Source organism: Loxodonta africana, chromosome 1 (assembly GCF_030014295.1).
Source record: "Loxodonta africana isolate mLoxAfr1 chromosome 1, mLoxAfr1.hap2, whole genome shotgun sequence".
Classification (NCBI taxonomy): domain Eukaryota; kingdom Metazoa; phylum Chordata; class Mammalia; order Proboscidea; family Elephantidae; genus Loxodonta; species Loxodonta africana.
In genome coordinates this window covers 149,102,559-149,118,783 of record NC_087342.1, presented here as the reverse complement: position 1 = coordinate 149,118,783, position 16,225 = coordinate 149,102,559, and the positions used below count along the sequence as shown (strand labels likewise).

The following is a 16,225-nucleotide window of genomic DNA, read 5'->3' as shown; positions in this document are numbered from 1 at the left end:
TTATCTATCCAATCCTGAAAAACCTTAGGTCTCTCTCACACACCTGTCTGCCTGTACTTTGTAACAGTTTGAATTCTGGCTCTGTCACTTACTAGCTATGTGCCCTGGGGAAAGTTATTTAATCTCTCTGAGCCTCAGTTTCCCTCTATGTAAACTGGGGATAATAATGATTACTTTTGAAAGTTGTTGCAAGGATGAAATATGTTTTTAAAGTGTCTCACACATGTAAATAGCTTAGTGCATGGCAGCTTTTATTTTATCATATGTAAAAAAGGAAATAATAACAACCATTGCCCTGCCTGTCTCACAGTTTATTCTGAGAAGAAGGTACATGAAAAGGCAGTGTAAAGCACTATACAAATGCAATTACTTTCAGTCCCTAGGGCGTCACTTAGTCCTGAAGTATCAGGGAGTTAAACACTAAGGACAGTATAGCTCATTATGCAATTGTAAATAAATTGCTACTTGCACCCTTAGGAAATCCCAGAATGGTCATTGTAAACAAATCTGCCTGAGGCTTGCTCAAAAACAATATATATTTTTAATGTACTGAAAACTACTTTCTGAGTTTTAAATTTTTAAACAACCAGTACAAGTCAGTGATTAATAATTTAAGGATGTTCGTTATAGTGGATAGATTTATGGTCTGGACTTTCTTCAATTTAGTAGATGTTAAAATGCTCTAGTCCTGAGTATTGGAGTACTTAAAGGTTTTTTTTGTTTTGTTTTGTATTTTGACCCAAAAGAGATGTGTTCAAGGTATCCTTGGGTTTGGATACGAACACAAGAGGACCCCCCCCCTCCCCTAGAGGCAGGGGGTCTAAAGACATATTTTTTTCTTACACAACTGGCAAATACAAGAGTTCTTTCTAAATTATTTTATATGGGGGCTCCATAATTTAAATTTAATCCTACTGAATTTGAGGGAAATTTATTTATCTACAATACTTTCGAAATTCACAAAATAATAATCTCTATATTGGAAATTAACACACTTCTCGACCACGGTAACAGTATAAGAACATGCCCCTTGACTTGCTTTCAACTCCAGCAAACACTAAAATGGTTACATGGATGATGTAGCAATGGGTACAACAGATCCAGAAGTGTTTAGACTTCCTCCAAGTAACCTTTTCCCTCCTAAGCAGCTCTGATCCCTCTCGCTGTCTTCTCTCCTCATTTAGACTTGGCACTCACTGTAGCCTGGAATTTTTGAATATTTTAGCCTACTTTTGAATATTTTCGTTTTACCTCAAAATGCTTACAACCCAGTAGTACACTGCACATAACTGGGATCAATAAATGTTTTTTGAGTGAATTTATTTGGTCTTTGGAATGATATCTTTTGTTGTGAAATCCCGGTTGAAGATTTCTATTTAGGAGTTATTTCCTGTAATAGCAAGATCAGAAGGTGTTTTCTTTCTTTCAGGCAGAATAAAATCGGCATGCCCTGGTGAAAGCGAAGGAAAAGTATAATTGATGTATTTTTGAAATGCTGCCCTGGTTTCCTCTAATTCCTCCTCCAGAAAATCTTTCCAATTTGTCATGATTCCCAGTTGTTTTGCTATGGACAACAGCTCCCCTTGAGTGTTAACCAGTTTATCCATCACATTTCCAAGTGTAGCTTGATGTGTTTTTTCTGCTTCTTGAAGCACTTCCTGAACCTCTTCTTGCTTCTGCCTATGAGCCATGCCATAGTAGATGTTCATTTCCTGTTCTTTTTCCTTTATCAATAGATCCACACTCTTCCTCTGATCCTTAACAATGGACACACCAGCACTCACAAGTTCATCCATGGCCTTCCTACAGATGATAACATAGGTTTATAAGTTAGACAGATTAGCCACTAAAACAAAATTATTTGTCCTTAACCACAGATGTATGAGAAATCATTGCATCACTGAGATGAGCACCCATTTGAGACAGGCTGTCATCACTGAGCTTTGGATTGAATTATCTGTTAATAATCAAAGAACATTTTTCAGAGCAGAGGCTGGCTGTCCACCAGCTCTCCTGCTGCGGGCTAGAGACAAGCTACTAGTCCGAGTGTCTCATGGCAACTTTAGGGACCTGAGTCCACCTTGGCCAGAAAAATAAGAGCCCAGTGTGCTTAAAAATGAAGAAATAGAGTCGGAGTTCCAAATCCCTAGAAAAAGTATTTCTTCATATAAAGCCAGCTGCTTATTTTAGCCAAAGACGAGACAAATTTTGTCATAGTTTGGATTCAGCTCTAATCTTGATCTCATCTGAACAGTTTTCTATGAGAGCGGTCTCAAACTTTTTGGTCTCAGTCCCCTTTTACACTCACAAAATTACTGAGAACCTCAAAGAACCTTTGTTTATAGGGGTAATATTGACATCAACGGTATTAGAAATGAAAAGTGAGACATTTAAAATATATTAATTCATGTAAAATAACAATAAATCCATTACATTTTAACATAAATAACATTTTTATAAAAAAACTATTTTCAAAAAAATATTTGGTGAGAAGAGGGGCATTGTTTTACATTTTTTATAAAACTAATGTCTAACTTAATAGAAAAAAAAGCTGGATTTTTACATTGTTTCAGTCTGTTGTGATGTCATACATCATATAACCCCTGGAAAACTCTACTGTGCACTCTTGAGAACATGAGAGTGAAAAAGGCAAATAACATCTTAGTATTATTAAGAAAGTAGCTTTGACCTTATGGGCTTCCTGAAAGTGTCTCTGGGACACTGAAGGACCACACTTTGAGGACCACTGCTGTTTGAGTCCATAGGCCTCTGGTTATAATATATGTAATTATGTATATAATTTATAGCAGCCAACCTTATTGACTTCTTACCATGTGCCAGGCAGGTTGATGAGCATCCTGCACATATATTGTCTCAATGATTCCTTAAAACAACACTATGAGATTGTCCTATTTTATTGTGCCTATTTTACTCATGAGGAAACTGAGGCACAAAGAAATTAAAATACTTACTCAAGTTCACGTGATTAGGAAAAGTGAGAAAACCAGCTCTGCAACCCAGACAGTTAGAGTCCAGAATACAAGTTCTTAGCCACTGTGATATATTTCAGTGGATGTCTGTGTTAACCTGGTTTAAGCAGAATCTCTAAAAATTTGAGAATAAAAAAAAAAATCTGCAAATGTTGGGTTCAAACATCTATGGTTGTTAAACAATCCTATCGCCCTCCTAGTCTAATACAGACATTCCGAGATTTGTCACCCACCCTGTCTTTTACATTCCATCCTCCAAGACGTGATAATATCTGCCATCTCTATCTTTCTGAGACCATAAAAGTCAAATTTTGAAATACTTATGATTTTATTTCAAAGGTGCTGCTGGCCAGGAATTTAACTCTTCCAAAATAGCTGTAATAATGTGTGTCCACATATATCCATAGGACCTAGTCTGGTATTTTAAAAAGTGGGTTCTAAAATAAATTACTAAATAAAAATTTAATTTAAAATTTATAACAAAACCCCACTGGGCCGTTGGGGGAAAATAATGCATGGAGAATCTATACTAGCAACTGATTTGTCCTTTGCTCCTGTTAGGGCCTCTCTTAGCTCTTTTTCTCACTATTTTTGGGAGGTTGCTGAAATGATATGAGATTTAGTGCTCACAGGTATAAAGGAAAATATCAATAGGTGTTCCTTCCCTCCTACTTACTAAGCAAGCTTTTCATCTTCTAACTTTCCATTTCAAACCTCTTGTCTCTGTTCAGTAATAAAAACCCTCGATCTTAAGACAATAAGAAACAGTGCTTCATTTCTTCAAAGGCAATTCTTAAATTATGAAAGAATTTGCTCCCCAAACTCATTGTACAGTGTTTGAAACACTGTTGAACTTAGCAGACAGTTTGCCTGATTAGCCCAAAATAAGCTATTAATCTATCTTTCACTTGAGCAACAGGACTGTTAGTACTATCTCAGTCAATTCTAAGCATTGTGTTTATAAGGAAAATACATTCTGATTCTTTACCTGGGACATTGGGAACCCATTTCTCCCTAGTCTGGCAGAAGGATTAGTGATACCCCTAAATTGGGGCTGCAGGCATTATAAGGGCCCTGATGGTAAAGGGGTGGAGGACACCTCCAAAGACAACCTCCAGGTGTGCATTTATATGATACCATTCCTTGGCTGCACCTCATTGTGTTTCATACCTCCCCATCTCCATATCTTTGTTCATGCTGTTTTCATTCTTCCCTCTCCCTTCTCTCCAAGCCCCAACCCAAGACTAACTTCCTCCAAGAAAGCTACCTCACTAACACATCCCACCCAACTTTTGCTTGCTCTTTGTAGGACTTTGAACCCTTCAAGCTCCTATGTGTTATTTGTACCAGTCCATCCAGCCTTGCTCATATGGGGCAGCCATGCTTTAGTTATTTCAGGTAATCTTGAGGAAGGGCCCTTATTTCTTCATGCCAGAGCTTCAGTGACAAATCCACACAAGAAACTTGATAAATTTCAGTAAGCGGAAAACACTCTAGATATCTCACATAACTTCTCTATCTATAGAGCAGGGTAGCATAATGGAAGGTCATAAGCTTCTGTGCCAAATCAGGCCCTGCCACCTCCTTTCCATGTGGCCTTTGCTTAGTCTTTCTGTGACGATCAGGGTCTACATCTGAAGACACAGAGGATGACAGAACTCCCCAGGAAGGAATATGAGCAAAGTAGTGAAACAAGTTTGCAAAGGGCCTTGCATGTGCTGGGTGTTGAATAAAGGATAGTTTTTTTTTTTTTTAGTCATTAGGAATTTTAGCAATGACCACAAAGATTTCTGAGTGGTCATTTCATCCATGCCTTTGCCTTGGGCTAGAAAACACTTAGAACCTTGCCAAGCAGAGATATTTATTTATTTATTTTTTACCTTCAAGAGAAAGAGTCCAGTGTCTCCTAGGTAATTTGTTTAGAACCTAATCACTACAACCTATATAAATGTTTTCTGCGTGTTTCACAAATTTTAGGTAATACGTAAGTGTTCTCAAAATAATAAATGTTGGAGTGGTTGTAGAGCGACTAGAACACTTATACCCTGCTGGTGGGAATGTAAAATGTTACAACCACTTTGGAAATCAATTTGGCACTTCCTTAAAAAGCTAGAAATAGAACTACCATACAATTCAGCAATTCCACTCCTTGGAACATAGCCTAAAGAAATAAGAGCCCTCACACGAATAGATACATGTACACCCATGTTCACTGCAGCACTGTTCACAATAGCAAACATATGAAAACAACCTAGGCACCCATCAACAGACAAATGGATAAAAAAGTTGTGGTATATTCACACAGTAGAATAGTATGCAATGATAAAGAACAACGATGAATCCTTGAAATATGTCATAACATGCATGATGCTGAAAGGCATTATGCTGAGGGGAATTAGTTGCAAAAGGACAAATATTGTATAAGACCACTAGTATAAAAACACAAGAAAAGGTTTAAACACAGAAGAAAACATTCTTTGACGGTTACGAGGGTAGGGAGGGAGGGAGAGAGGTATTCAGTAACTAGAGTGTAGACAAGAATTATCTTAGGTGAAGGGAAGGACAACACACAATACAGGGAAAGTAAGCACAGCTGGACTAAACCAAAAGCTAAGAAGTTTCCTGAATACAACCAAACACTTCAAGGGACAGAGTAGCAGAGTTGGGGGTCTGGGGACCCTGGTTTCAGGGGACATCTAAGTCAATTGGCATAACAAACTTCACGAAGAAAATGTTATGCTTCCCACTTTGGTGAGTGGCGTCTAGGGTCTTAAAAGCTAGCGAGTGGCAATCTAAGATACATCAATTTGTCCCAACCCACCTGGAGCAAAGGAGAATGAAGAACACCAAAGACACAAGGAAAATAGTAGCCCAAGAGACAGAAAGGTCCACATAAACCATAGACTCCATCAGCCTGAGACGTGAAGAACTAGATAGTGCCCTGCTACCACCGATGAATACCATGACAGAGAATACAACAGAGTCACTGATGGAGCAGGAGAAAAGTGGGGTGCAGAATTCAAATTTACATAAAAAGACCAGACATAATGGTCTGACTGAGACTGGAGGAACCCCAGAAGACATGGCCCCAGACTCTCTGTTAACCCATGTGTTACTTATCTAGTGCTGCTATAACAGAAATACAAGTGGATGGCCTTAACAAAGGGAAATTTATTTCTTCACAGTAAAGTAGGCTAAAAGTCCAAATTCAGGGCATCGGCTTCAGTGGAAGGCTTTATCTATTGGCCTTCTTATCAATCTTCCCCTGGACTAGGAGCTTCTCTGTGCAGGGACACTGGGTCCAGAGGACACGCTCTGCTCCCAGCACTGCTTTCTTGGTGGTATGAGGTTCCCAACTCTCTGCTTGCTTCCCTTTTCTTTAATCTCTTGTAAGATAAAAGGCAGTGCAGGCCACACCCCAGGGAACCTCCCGTTACATTGGATCAGTGATGTGACCTTAGTAAGGTTGTTACAATCCCACCCTGATCATCTTTAACATAAAATTACAATCACAAAATGAAAGACAACCACACAATACTGGGAATCATGGGCCAGCCAAATTGATACACACATTTTTGGGGGGACATAATTGAATCCATGACAACCCAGAATTGAAGCCCTTCCCTAAACCAACTCTTCAGACAAAGATTAGACAGAACTATAAGACATAAAATGATACTCGTGAAGACTATGCTTCTTAGTTTAAGTAGATACATGAGACTAAATGGGCAGCTCCTGTCCGGAGGTGAGATTAGAAGGCAGAAAGGGACAGGAGCTGGTTGAATGGACATGGGAAATCTGGAGTGGAAAGGAGGAGTGTGCTGTCACATTCTAGAGTGAGCAGCTAGGGTCACATAATAACGCGTGTATAAATTTTTATATGAGGAACTAACTTGAGCTGTAAACTTTCACTTAAAGCACAATTAAAAAAAAAAAAAAAGGTAAGTGTCCTGAAGCCTTAAGTCTTGGATGAAACTTTACAGTTAAATAAAAGATCTAAGGTGGAATTTTCAACAATGGTGTCTCTCCATATATTTGTTTCTGCAAATGTTCTAAAGAACGCTGGGATCAAGCAAAGTTTAGAGATAGGATCTGATGTGCTGCAGAGAGGGGTCAGTTGAGTAGAACAAATTGGGCCGGTTGTCCAAATTTTAAGTATGCCTCCCATGTGCCTGGCTCTCTTCTAGGCACTTTAGGATACAACAGTGAATAAAAATGGACATTCAAGTTAGATATACTTAAATGATAGACATGGACATTCCCTAATCTTAGTCTACTGATTCAATAAAAAGTGGACGTTGAAAACCCTCCATTCACAAGGGCCAGAGGGGTGAAAATAATACAGAAAGGGTGAGAGCAAGAGGCTGCAGGTGTGAGCGAGGAGTGGCCTGAAAGGCTCCAGTGGAAGAGGCAGAGCTCCTGCAGGAAGTCAGGGGATGAGGACAAAGGAAAAGAAGGTACTATCTTCCACTGCTTGGACCACAACCCTTTCAGGAGTTGTACCACCTTCTCCAACCTCATCCTGAAATCCTCTTTCACTTTCCTCTTCTAGACACACAAATGATTTGTAGTGTATGCAAGAAGGGAAGTACCACTGAAACTGCCACAGCTGCAGCCCTCTTCTTATTTATCTGCACCCCTTACAGGATTTTACCTGTGGCCCTGTTCTAAACAGTTCTGAGGAAGATCTTACCAGTTAATTATATACAAGATAATTTGTTTGCTTGCTAACTCAAGCAGCAAAGCAGAAGGGACAAGCCGTAGACTAGGAGGCCAAACATGGAAGTTTCAGTTCTGATTCTGCTGCCAACATTGAGTGATCTTTGGCAGGTCACTTAACATCTGGAAATTTCCTCTTGGACCCAGAAATCCCTAAAAATGACTCCTGTGAAAATTGGCCAATTCCATCAAATGTTCATTGCATACTTAAAAATGGTTACCTTGGTATTCTTAAAATATATGTACCAATGATCGGATTTATATACAATGATTTGTGATTCCAAAAACCCACTGCCGTTGAGTCGATTCCAACGCAGAGCTACCCTATAGGACAGAGTAGAACTGCCCCCGTAGAGTTTCCAAGGAGCACCTAGTGGATTTGAACCACTGACCTTTTGATTAGCAGCCATAACTTTTAATCACTACACCTCCAGATTTGTGATTATGCACATATATATGGTTGTAAATACATCAAAAGAGTGTGGAAAGATACAGACCCCAGTATTGAAAATGATTGTCTCTGGAAGCCAGAGGTGAAAACCAATGAGCTGGGACTTGGAATTTTTGCTCTGCACATTTCCATAATGTCAACTTCTTCTACGGCATCATGTGTTGCTTTTATAACAAGAAAAAGATCAAAAACTAACACATCCACGATAGAGTATGATCTAGGCTAGTTGATCTAAGTCAACTTTTATGTGTTTATGGAAAAATGTTTCTTTTCCTTTCCTCAGCTTTTAAAATGGTGATATTGAATAAGAAACACAATATTCAGGACAGTAGTTACCTCCTGGAGAGGGGCAGAAAGGAGATAAATTTGTGGAAGAATATATAGGAGCTTTTAGAAATGTTAGTAATTTTCCACCTATTAAACTGGGTGGTAGGTCCTTGAACATTTATGCTATTGTTTTTTAAACCACACAAACACATATTCTAGAATATATTATATATTTTCTATATATTTGATATATTCCATAATAAAAAATACAAAAACTGGGCAAAAACCAAAAACCAAACCCACTGCCGTTGAGCCGATTCCGACTCATAGCGACCTTATAGGACACAGTAGAACTGCCTCCATAGAGTTTCCAAGGAGAGCCTGGTGGATTTGAACCACTGACCTTTTGGTTAGCAGCCATATCTCTTAACCACTATGCCACCAGGGTTTCCAAAAACTAGGCAATATCCACGTATATACCTTAAACATCGTATTCTCCAAGTAGATTTTAATAAAACACTAATTTGCAAATGTGTTTTCTGGAATACCTTCTCTGGGCCTGGATTTCTTCTTGGGCTTTCTGTCTTTCCTCAGCCCTGGCTAACTCCACAGCCTGGACCTTCTCCCTGTGGCATTCCATCATAATTCTTTGGATTCTGTGGACCATGCGTTGTTCTGCAGCCAAGTTTTCTCTCTTCATTTCTTCTTCCATGTTTTGATGCATCTCTAACCTGGTTTTATTCACTACATCCTTAAGCAACATTAAAACTAGGTTTAGATATTATAGCTTTGACGTTAAAAAATGCACACTAAGAGGTTATTTAAATCATAGTTCATCTACCTGATGGGATATGCACCTGTTAACACTGATGATTTAGAAGAAAACCATGTACAACATGGAAAACTTTCATTTACACAATGTTAAGTAAAACCAGAGAGGTACAAACTATGTTGATAAATATGTATGTAGATAATATTGGAAGGAAATATTCAAAAATGAAACTAGTTGTATTGGGGAGGATAGGATTAATGGTCTTTTTTCTTAATTTTCCAAATATTCTATAGTGTCATATTATCTTTATACATAATTTAAAATATATAACACAATTCTCCATCAGGAGATCAGTCCTGGAAAGTGGCAGAAATAATTACTATGCCTCCTTAGTGTTTCCTGGGTGGGCGAGAACCTAAGGCTTATGCAGAAAACAGCTGTGCATTCCTGCACTTACAGGAACCTGTCTGCCAGTCCCCACCTTCACTCGAACATTCCAGCTCCTCATCAGTGTTAAGGGGCCCTTTCTTGTTAATGGAGGGATCAGGAGCAAGTGAAGGTTCCTGCATGGTCCAAATGGTTTGCACTTGACTACTGATCTAAAGGTTGGTGGTTCAAACCCACCCAGCAGCACTGTGGAAGAAAGACCTGGCAATCTGCATCTGTAAAGATCACAGCCAAGAAAACCTTATGGAGAAACTTTACTCTGTAACAGATGGGGTCACTGTGAGTCAGAATCTACTCGATGGCAACAGGTAGGAGCAAGTGTTCCATTGCAGGACCGATGGACAATCTTTGGCCAAATAAAGAGAAAAGGCACTAGTCAAATCAGGACTTGAGGAAAACAGACTCACAAATAATCCTAAAGGAAAACCCTGTCATCGTTTTGGAAATACTACCTCCATGATGTGCCGGGCACACTGCTGGGCACAGGCCAGATGAGAGAAACACAAGAATGTTGGGGTCCTCATCCTCAAGTGATTGGCTGTCTAGTGGAGGAGACCCACAACCTAATTGTCCAAAGAGTGTTGTAATAGAACTATTTGCCAGGAGGGAGGGTCAATTTATTAATTCTGTCCAGGAGCTAAAAAATTTTCACTTAAAGGTAAATTTTTACCTCTATTTTAGGGAAGTCATTGAGAGAAACCAAGTTCTATCATGAAGTGGGTCAATGGAAGAACTAGGGATAGAAACAGGATTTTCAACTGCTAGTTTCTCACTTCATTGGTGGCTATGATATTGGAGTCTTTCAAGAGATTCATCAATTTATTTTTCATTCCAGAAATCACAGTCTTAAAAGATAGTACAGTGTTTTGTTTTGAATTTTTTGTTTGTTTTTATAGCTACAGAATCCTTTCTTCAAATGAAAGCTTACCCAGACAGTACACAATAACTGGGGAAGTCAGCACAACTTGACCAAGGCAAGGTCATGGAAGCTCCATAGACACATCCAAACTCCCTGGGGGACTGAATTACTGGGCTGAGGGCTGGGGACCATGGTCTTGGGGGACATCTAACTCAATTGGCATAACATAATTCATAAAGAAAATGTTCTACATCCTACTTTGGTGAGTAGTGTCTGGGGTCTTAAAAGCTTTTGAGCAGCCATCTAAAATAATCCACTGGTCCCACCCCATATGGAGCAAGGGAGAATGAAGAAAACCAAAGACATAAGGGAAAGATTAGTCCAAAGGACTAGTGGACCACAAGTATCACCGCCTCCACCAGGCTGAGTCCAGCACAACTAGATGGTGCCCGGCTACCACCACCGACTGCTCTGATAGGGATCACAATAAAAGGTCCCAGACAGAGCTGGAGAAAAACAGAGAACAATATTCTGACTCACAAAAAAAGACCAGACTTACTGGTCCGACAGTGACTGGAGAAACCCCAAGAGGACGACCCCTGAACACCCTTTTAACTCAGTACTGAAGTCACTCCTGAGGTTCACCTGTCAGCCAAAGATTAGACAGGGTCATAAAACAAAACAAAACAAAACTGAATAGGCACACCAGTCCAGAAGCAAGGAAGAGAAGGCAGGAAAGGACAGGAAAGTTGGTAATGTGGAACCCAAGGTTCAGAAGGGGAGAATGTTGACATGTTGTGGGGTTCGCAACCAATGTCACAAAACAATATGTGTATTGTTTAATGAGAAACTAATCAGCTCTGTAAACCTTCAACTAAAGCACAATAAAATAAATACATAAAAGGAAAAAAAAAAAAAAAAAGAAATCTTACCCAGAAGTGGAAAGAAAGAAAGGCAGAGTTCCCCTGGTTGAAGTTTGCTCGTACCCCTCCACCCATCACCACCCCTTTCTATGGTAGCTCCTGAGGAAGCCAGCTCTACTTGTACAGCTGAAGCTGAGAAAAAGTCAAAAGAACTCTAGGTTTCTAGAAATAGCTTTTAGCTTCTTAGAAAACCATTTCAACAACTAAAATATTTGCTAGATAAAACCAGTTGCTGTCAAGTCGATTCTGACTCATGGTGACCATATGTATGTCAGAGTAGACCTGCCCTCCACTGGGTTTTCAATGGCCTTTCTTCCTCAGCGCCTCTGGGTAGACTTGAACCTCCAATGTTTCAGTTAGCAGACGAGCATTGTAACTGTTTGCACTACCCAGGACTCCATTTGCTAGTCAGACATTCAGAAGGAATGTTTTCAACTTCTCACTTTGGCTACTCCAAGGGTGAAAAATAAAGAATGGAAACAGACAACAGAAATCAACTTTGAGATTCTCTCCAGAGTGGTTTCATTTCATGTATTTAGAAAATCTATTTTTTGGAAAACACTTGGTGTTTACAAGTGTTAGCTGGGGTTCCACACTGCATAGCTTTGTCCCTCACACACTAAGACTTTTTGATCATAAATATCTTGAATGGAAATATTTCTAAAAATTTAACACTTAAATCTTTAAAGTATTTAATATAAACATATGAGCAGAAGTTACATTTTCTTGATGATCCATCCAGGCTAAGTAGACAAGATGAATTATTGCCCTGGGTTAAAAATGCCATATTGTACATAATAATTGCTCAAGATCATAAGGCCATTTGTCTCTGTCATAAATGATCCCAGACTACCATGCATTTTGAGATTTGACAACTACTTTTTATAGTTTCTTGTTCTTCTCATGCCATTGAGCTGAGGACTCTTTGTCCTAACTGCTGTGAGTGTGCCCCTTCCCATCATTTGTAGTTTTCAGCATTTCATCTAGTTCAGATTTAGAAAAGTAAACAACCAAGTCTATTAGGTTCAGGTTATCAAGTAAGCATAAATAACATCTGAGTGGGGGATGGAGAAGCTTTTATCTGACTCCTTAGGGGACTTTTTAACTTATTTCTCTACTTTCAATTATATTCTCAATAATTGCAATTGCTACAGGATTGAGATTTAGATCAGTGACATACTATCATAATAATGCATTTCTATTTGAATCATACATTTTAAAATGATATCCCAGCCCTTTATTTTTGCTGGGTTCTAAGCTAGGATTCAGAATATTAAACTTAGCCTTCTCTATGTGATGACTTAGTAAAACCAAAATTATTTTACTGCCTCATATAGCACTTGAAATACATATTTAAAGCTACAAAAATAATTTAAAAATCTACTGTTTGACAGTGTTCTTATTCAATAGGAGGCTTCCCGATTAAACTACTTTTACTGGAATGCATTTTCAGTGACCCAGCCTACATTTCAAGATGTTATAAGAAGCAGCCTTATGAAATCCATCATGTTTACTATATAGACATTTGACAAGCATCTATTGCACAATGTCTCCCACATGAGAAGTTTCTCTCAGGTACCACAACTAGGAATATCTGGGCCTCTCTTTAATACCTGATTTGTTTGACCTTATAGACACAATGATTCATGGGATTTCCGTCTTTGGACTGGCTGCCAGAAAGTTCAAGGTCAAATTAGCAATAATTGCAAAGGACCTCATGGCTTACATACATTTTTAAGTTTTAAATTTACCCTGACTTCATCACATTTCCACCCTGATTTTTCTTATTTTCCTTTAGCTTCCATCTTTTCATTTACTTTTTAAAAGTACTGTATTTGAATAAGATAAACAACTTTATAAAATACAGGGAGTCCCCAGGTTAACAAAGGTCTTTAATGTTTGCCCTCACTATGAAACTCTTGAACCCCTACTTGAAACAAATTCTTTGTTACAATCACCTTCACTTGCTACACGTGCAACTTTCAAATCATTGAAAAGAATTCCAGCCTTTCCTAACACTGAAACCCATCGCCATCGAGTCAATTCTGACTCACAGGACCCTATAGAGTAGAACTGCCCCACAGAGTTTCCAAGGAATAGCTGGTGGATTCAAACTGCTGACCTTTTGGTTAACAAATGTATCTCTTAATCACTACACCAACAGGGTTTCCATTTCTCACACTGAAGTAAAGCTAAATAAGAACTGTATGTGCCTGTTCTCACTTACCTACAAATTCTACTTAAAGACACAGGAATGGCTCTTGTTCATAACGTTTATCTAATAGCAAGCATTTGAGACTTATTCTAAATTCCTAACATCACATAAGAGTGATAGTGGTCTTTACACACCAGAATTTAATACTGAGTATGCTAGAAGAACTTGTTTTTTGTTTTTTGCTGTAGATTCATGATTTCAGACTTTAATATATGTGAGAATCACCTGGGCTATAAGCTAAAAATGCTGCCAGTGATTCTGATTCTATAGGTCAGAGGGGAGCCAGGAATCTGATTCTGTAGGTCAGAGGGGGCCCATGTTAAGTTCCCAGGCGAGCAGGTGGTTGAAAGGCAACCGCTGAGAAACACTACTGATGTCTATGTACGTTACAGCTGAAATAACAACCCTACACATCCCTCTAGACAAAGAACTTCTTCATATATAAGGAACACTCCTGATATGGTGGTTTAGGTGTAAATTCTCAAACCCTAGGCAAATATTTCAGAAAGGTCAACCTCCCTCTAATGTTTCCCCTATAAATTTTCTTAGGACTTTCTTCTACAGAAGCACTAAGTTCATCAGCTCCATCCAAAGGCTATATGGGGCATTATGCTGAGTGAAATTAGTCAGTTGCAAAAGGACAAATATTGCATGAGACCACTATTATAAGAACTCAAGAAATAGTTTAAAAAGAGAAGAAAATATACTTTCATGGATATGAGAGTGGGGAGGGAGGGAGGGAGAGAGGGAGAGAGGGGTATTCACTAATTAGATAGTAGACCAGAACTATTTTAGGTGAAGGGAAAGACAACACACAATACAAGAGAGGTCAGTACAACTGGACTAAACCAAAAACAAAGAAGTTTCTGGAATAAACAGAACTCTTTTTTTGAAGGCCAGTGTAGTAGGGGAGGGTATTTGGGAACCATGGTTTCAGGGGACGTCTAGGTCAACTGGCATAATAAAATCTATTAACATTTTGCATCCCACTTTGGAAAGTGGCGTCTGGGGTCTTAAAAGCTAGCAAGCGGCCATCTAAGATACATCAATTGGTCTCAACCCACCTGGACCAAAGGAGAATGAAGAACACCAAAGACATAAGGTAATTACGAGCCCAAGAGACAGAAGGGGCCACATAAATCAAAGACTACCTCAGTCCAAGGCCAGAAGAACTAGATGGTGCCCAGCTACAACCGATGACTGCCCTGACAGAGAACACAACAGAGAACCCCTGAGGGAGCAGGAGAGCAGTGGGATGCAGACCTCAAATTTTCATAAAAAGACCAGACCTAATGGTCTGACTGAGACTAGAAGGACCCTGGAGGTCATGGCCCCCAGACCTTCTGTTAGCCCAAGATAGGAACCATGCTGAAAGCCAACTGTCCAGACAGGGATTGGACTAGACTATAAGATAGAAAATGATACTGGTGAGGAGTGAGCTTCTTGGCTCAAGTAGACACATGAGACCATGTGGGCAGCTCCAGTCTGGAGTGGAGATGAGAAGGCAGAGGCAGACAGAAACTGGCTGAATGGACACAGACGGGAATACAGGGTGGAGAGAAGGAGTGTGCTGTCTCATTAGTGAGAGAGCAACTAGGAGTACATAGCAAGGTGTATATAAATTTTTGTATAAGAGACTGACTTGATTTGTAAACTTTCACTTAAAGCACAATTGAAAAAAAAAAAAGGCTATATGGGGTACAATCACATTACTAAAAGGAAGATTAGGATGTGAACTCCTTGAAACAGACATATCTAAATTATACTTACATCTTCAGAGCCTAACACCAGGAGTGATATTCAAAATGTATATCCACCAATATGGCGGGGGCCACCTATCAGGATGGCCCAAGGCTGTAGCACAGGGTAGGACAGTGGAGCTCCCTTCCAAGCCAAGAGTTATCCTTTCAAATGGCTGGATTGGGGGATATGGTGGGGAGGGAGCACAGGGAAGCAACCAGGACTGGGGAGGATAGCTATTTGTCAACTCACAGAGAAGTATCTCAATACCGAAGGAACTGATCTGGCTATACTGGTACATGCCAGCTGGATAACAAACCTGCCTAAGATATGCTATAAACATTTTTCATGTTTTGAACTGAAATAGGGGATGGTCAATGGGCCACTCAGCCAACCCCTCAGGGACCACGCCAAGGCCTGGCTGAGGTAGGGGACTGGAACCAAGTAGTAAGCAATCCACTACCATGCAGGAACCCTGGGGCGGAACCCTGATTCCTGCCAGCAAGCCTCCTGAGGACAAGGCCCGTCCATTTACTCTTACCTGGTTCAGATCTGATATATGGTAGGTGCCCACTGTTCAAACAACGAATAAATGCCCCAGTGGTCCTCGCCTGTTTATTAGTTATGTTCACATTAAGTTAGACCAAACCTGGGGGCAGACCTTTATCACTTTCCCTCCAGCTTCTGCCCACGCATCATCACACCTGAACCATGTCCTGTCCTGTCACTCTTTTGGCCAAAGTAAGAAAATAGTTCTGCATCCTTCTCCTTTGAATAGATTTTGTAACTGAAGCACTAAACTAAACACTGACTACCTGGGCATCTGCGTGGAAAGTTTACTA

The 16,225-nt window shown here is 39.6% G+C and overlaps 1 protein-coding gene across 1 annotated transcript in view; it reads right to left on the bottom strand.

Moving 5' to 3' along the window:
- Positions 1 to 300: 300 nt before the first annotated feature.
- C1H6orf163 (chromosome 1 C6orf163 homolog) overlaps positions 301 to 16,225 on the bottom strand; it is a 30,947-nt gene continuing 15,022 nt past the window's right edge. Inside the window, exons 4-5 of the mRNA XM_003404088.3 lie at positions 8,976 to 9,178; positions 301 to 1,803 (exon numbers count right to left, since the gene is read on the bottom strand). Of these exons, the coding sequence (XP_003404136.1) occupies positions 1,377 to 1,803; positions 8,976 to 9,178 (630 nt within the window). The 3' untranslated portion in view covers positions 301 to 1,376. The remainder of the gene's footprint in view (positions 1,804 to 8,975; positions 9,179 to 16,225) is intronic.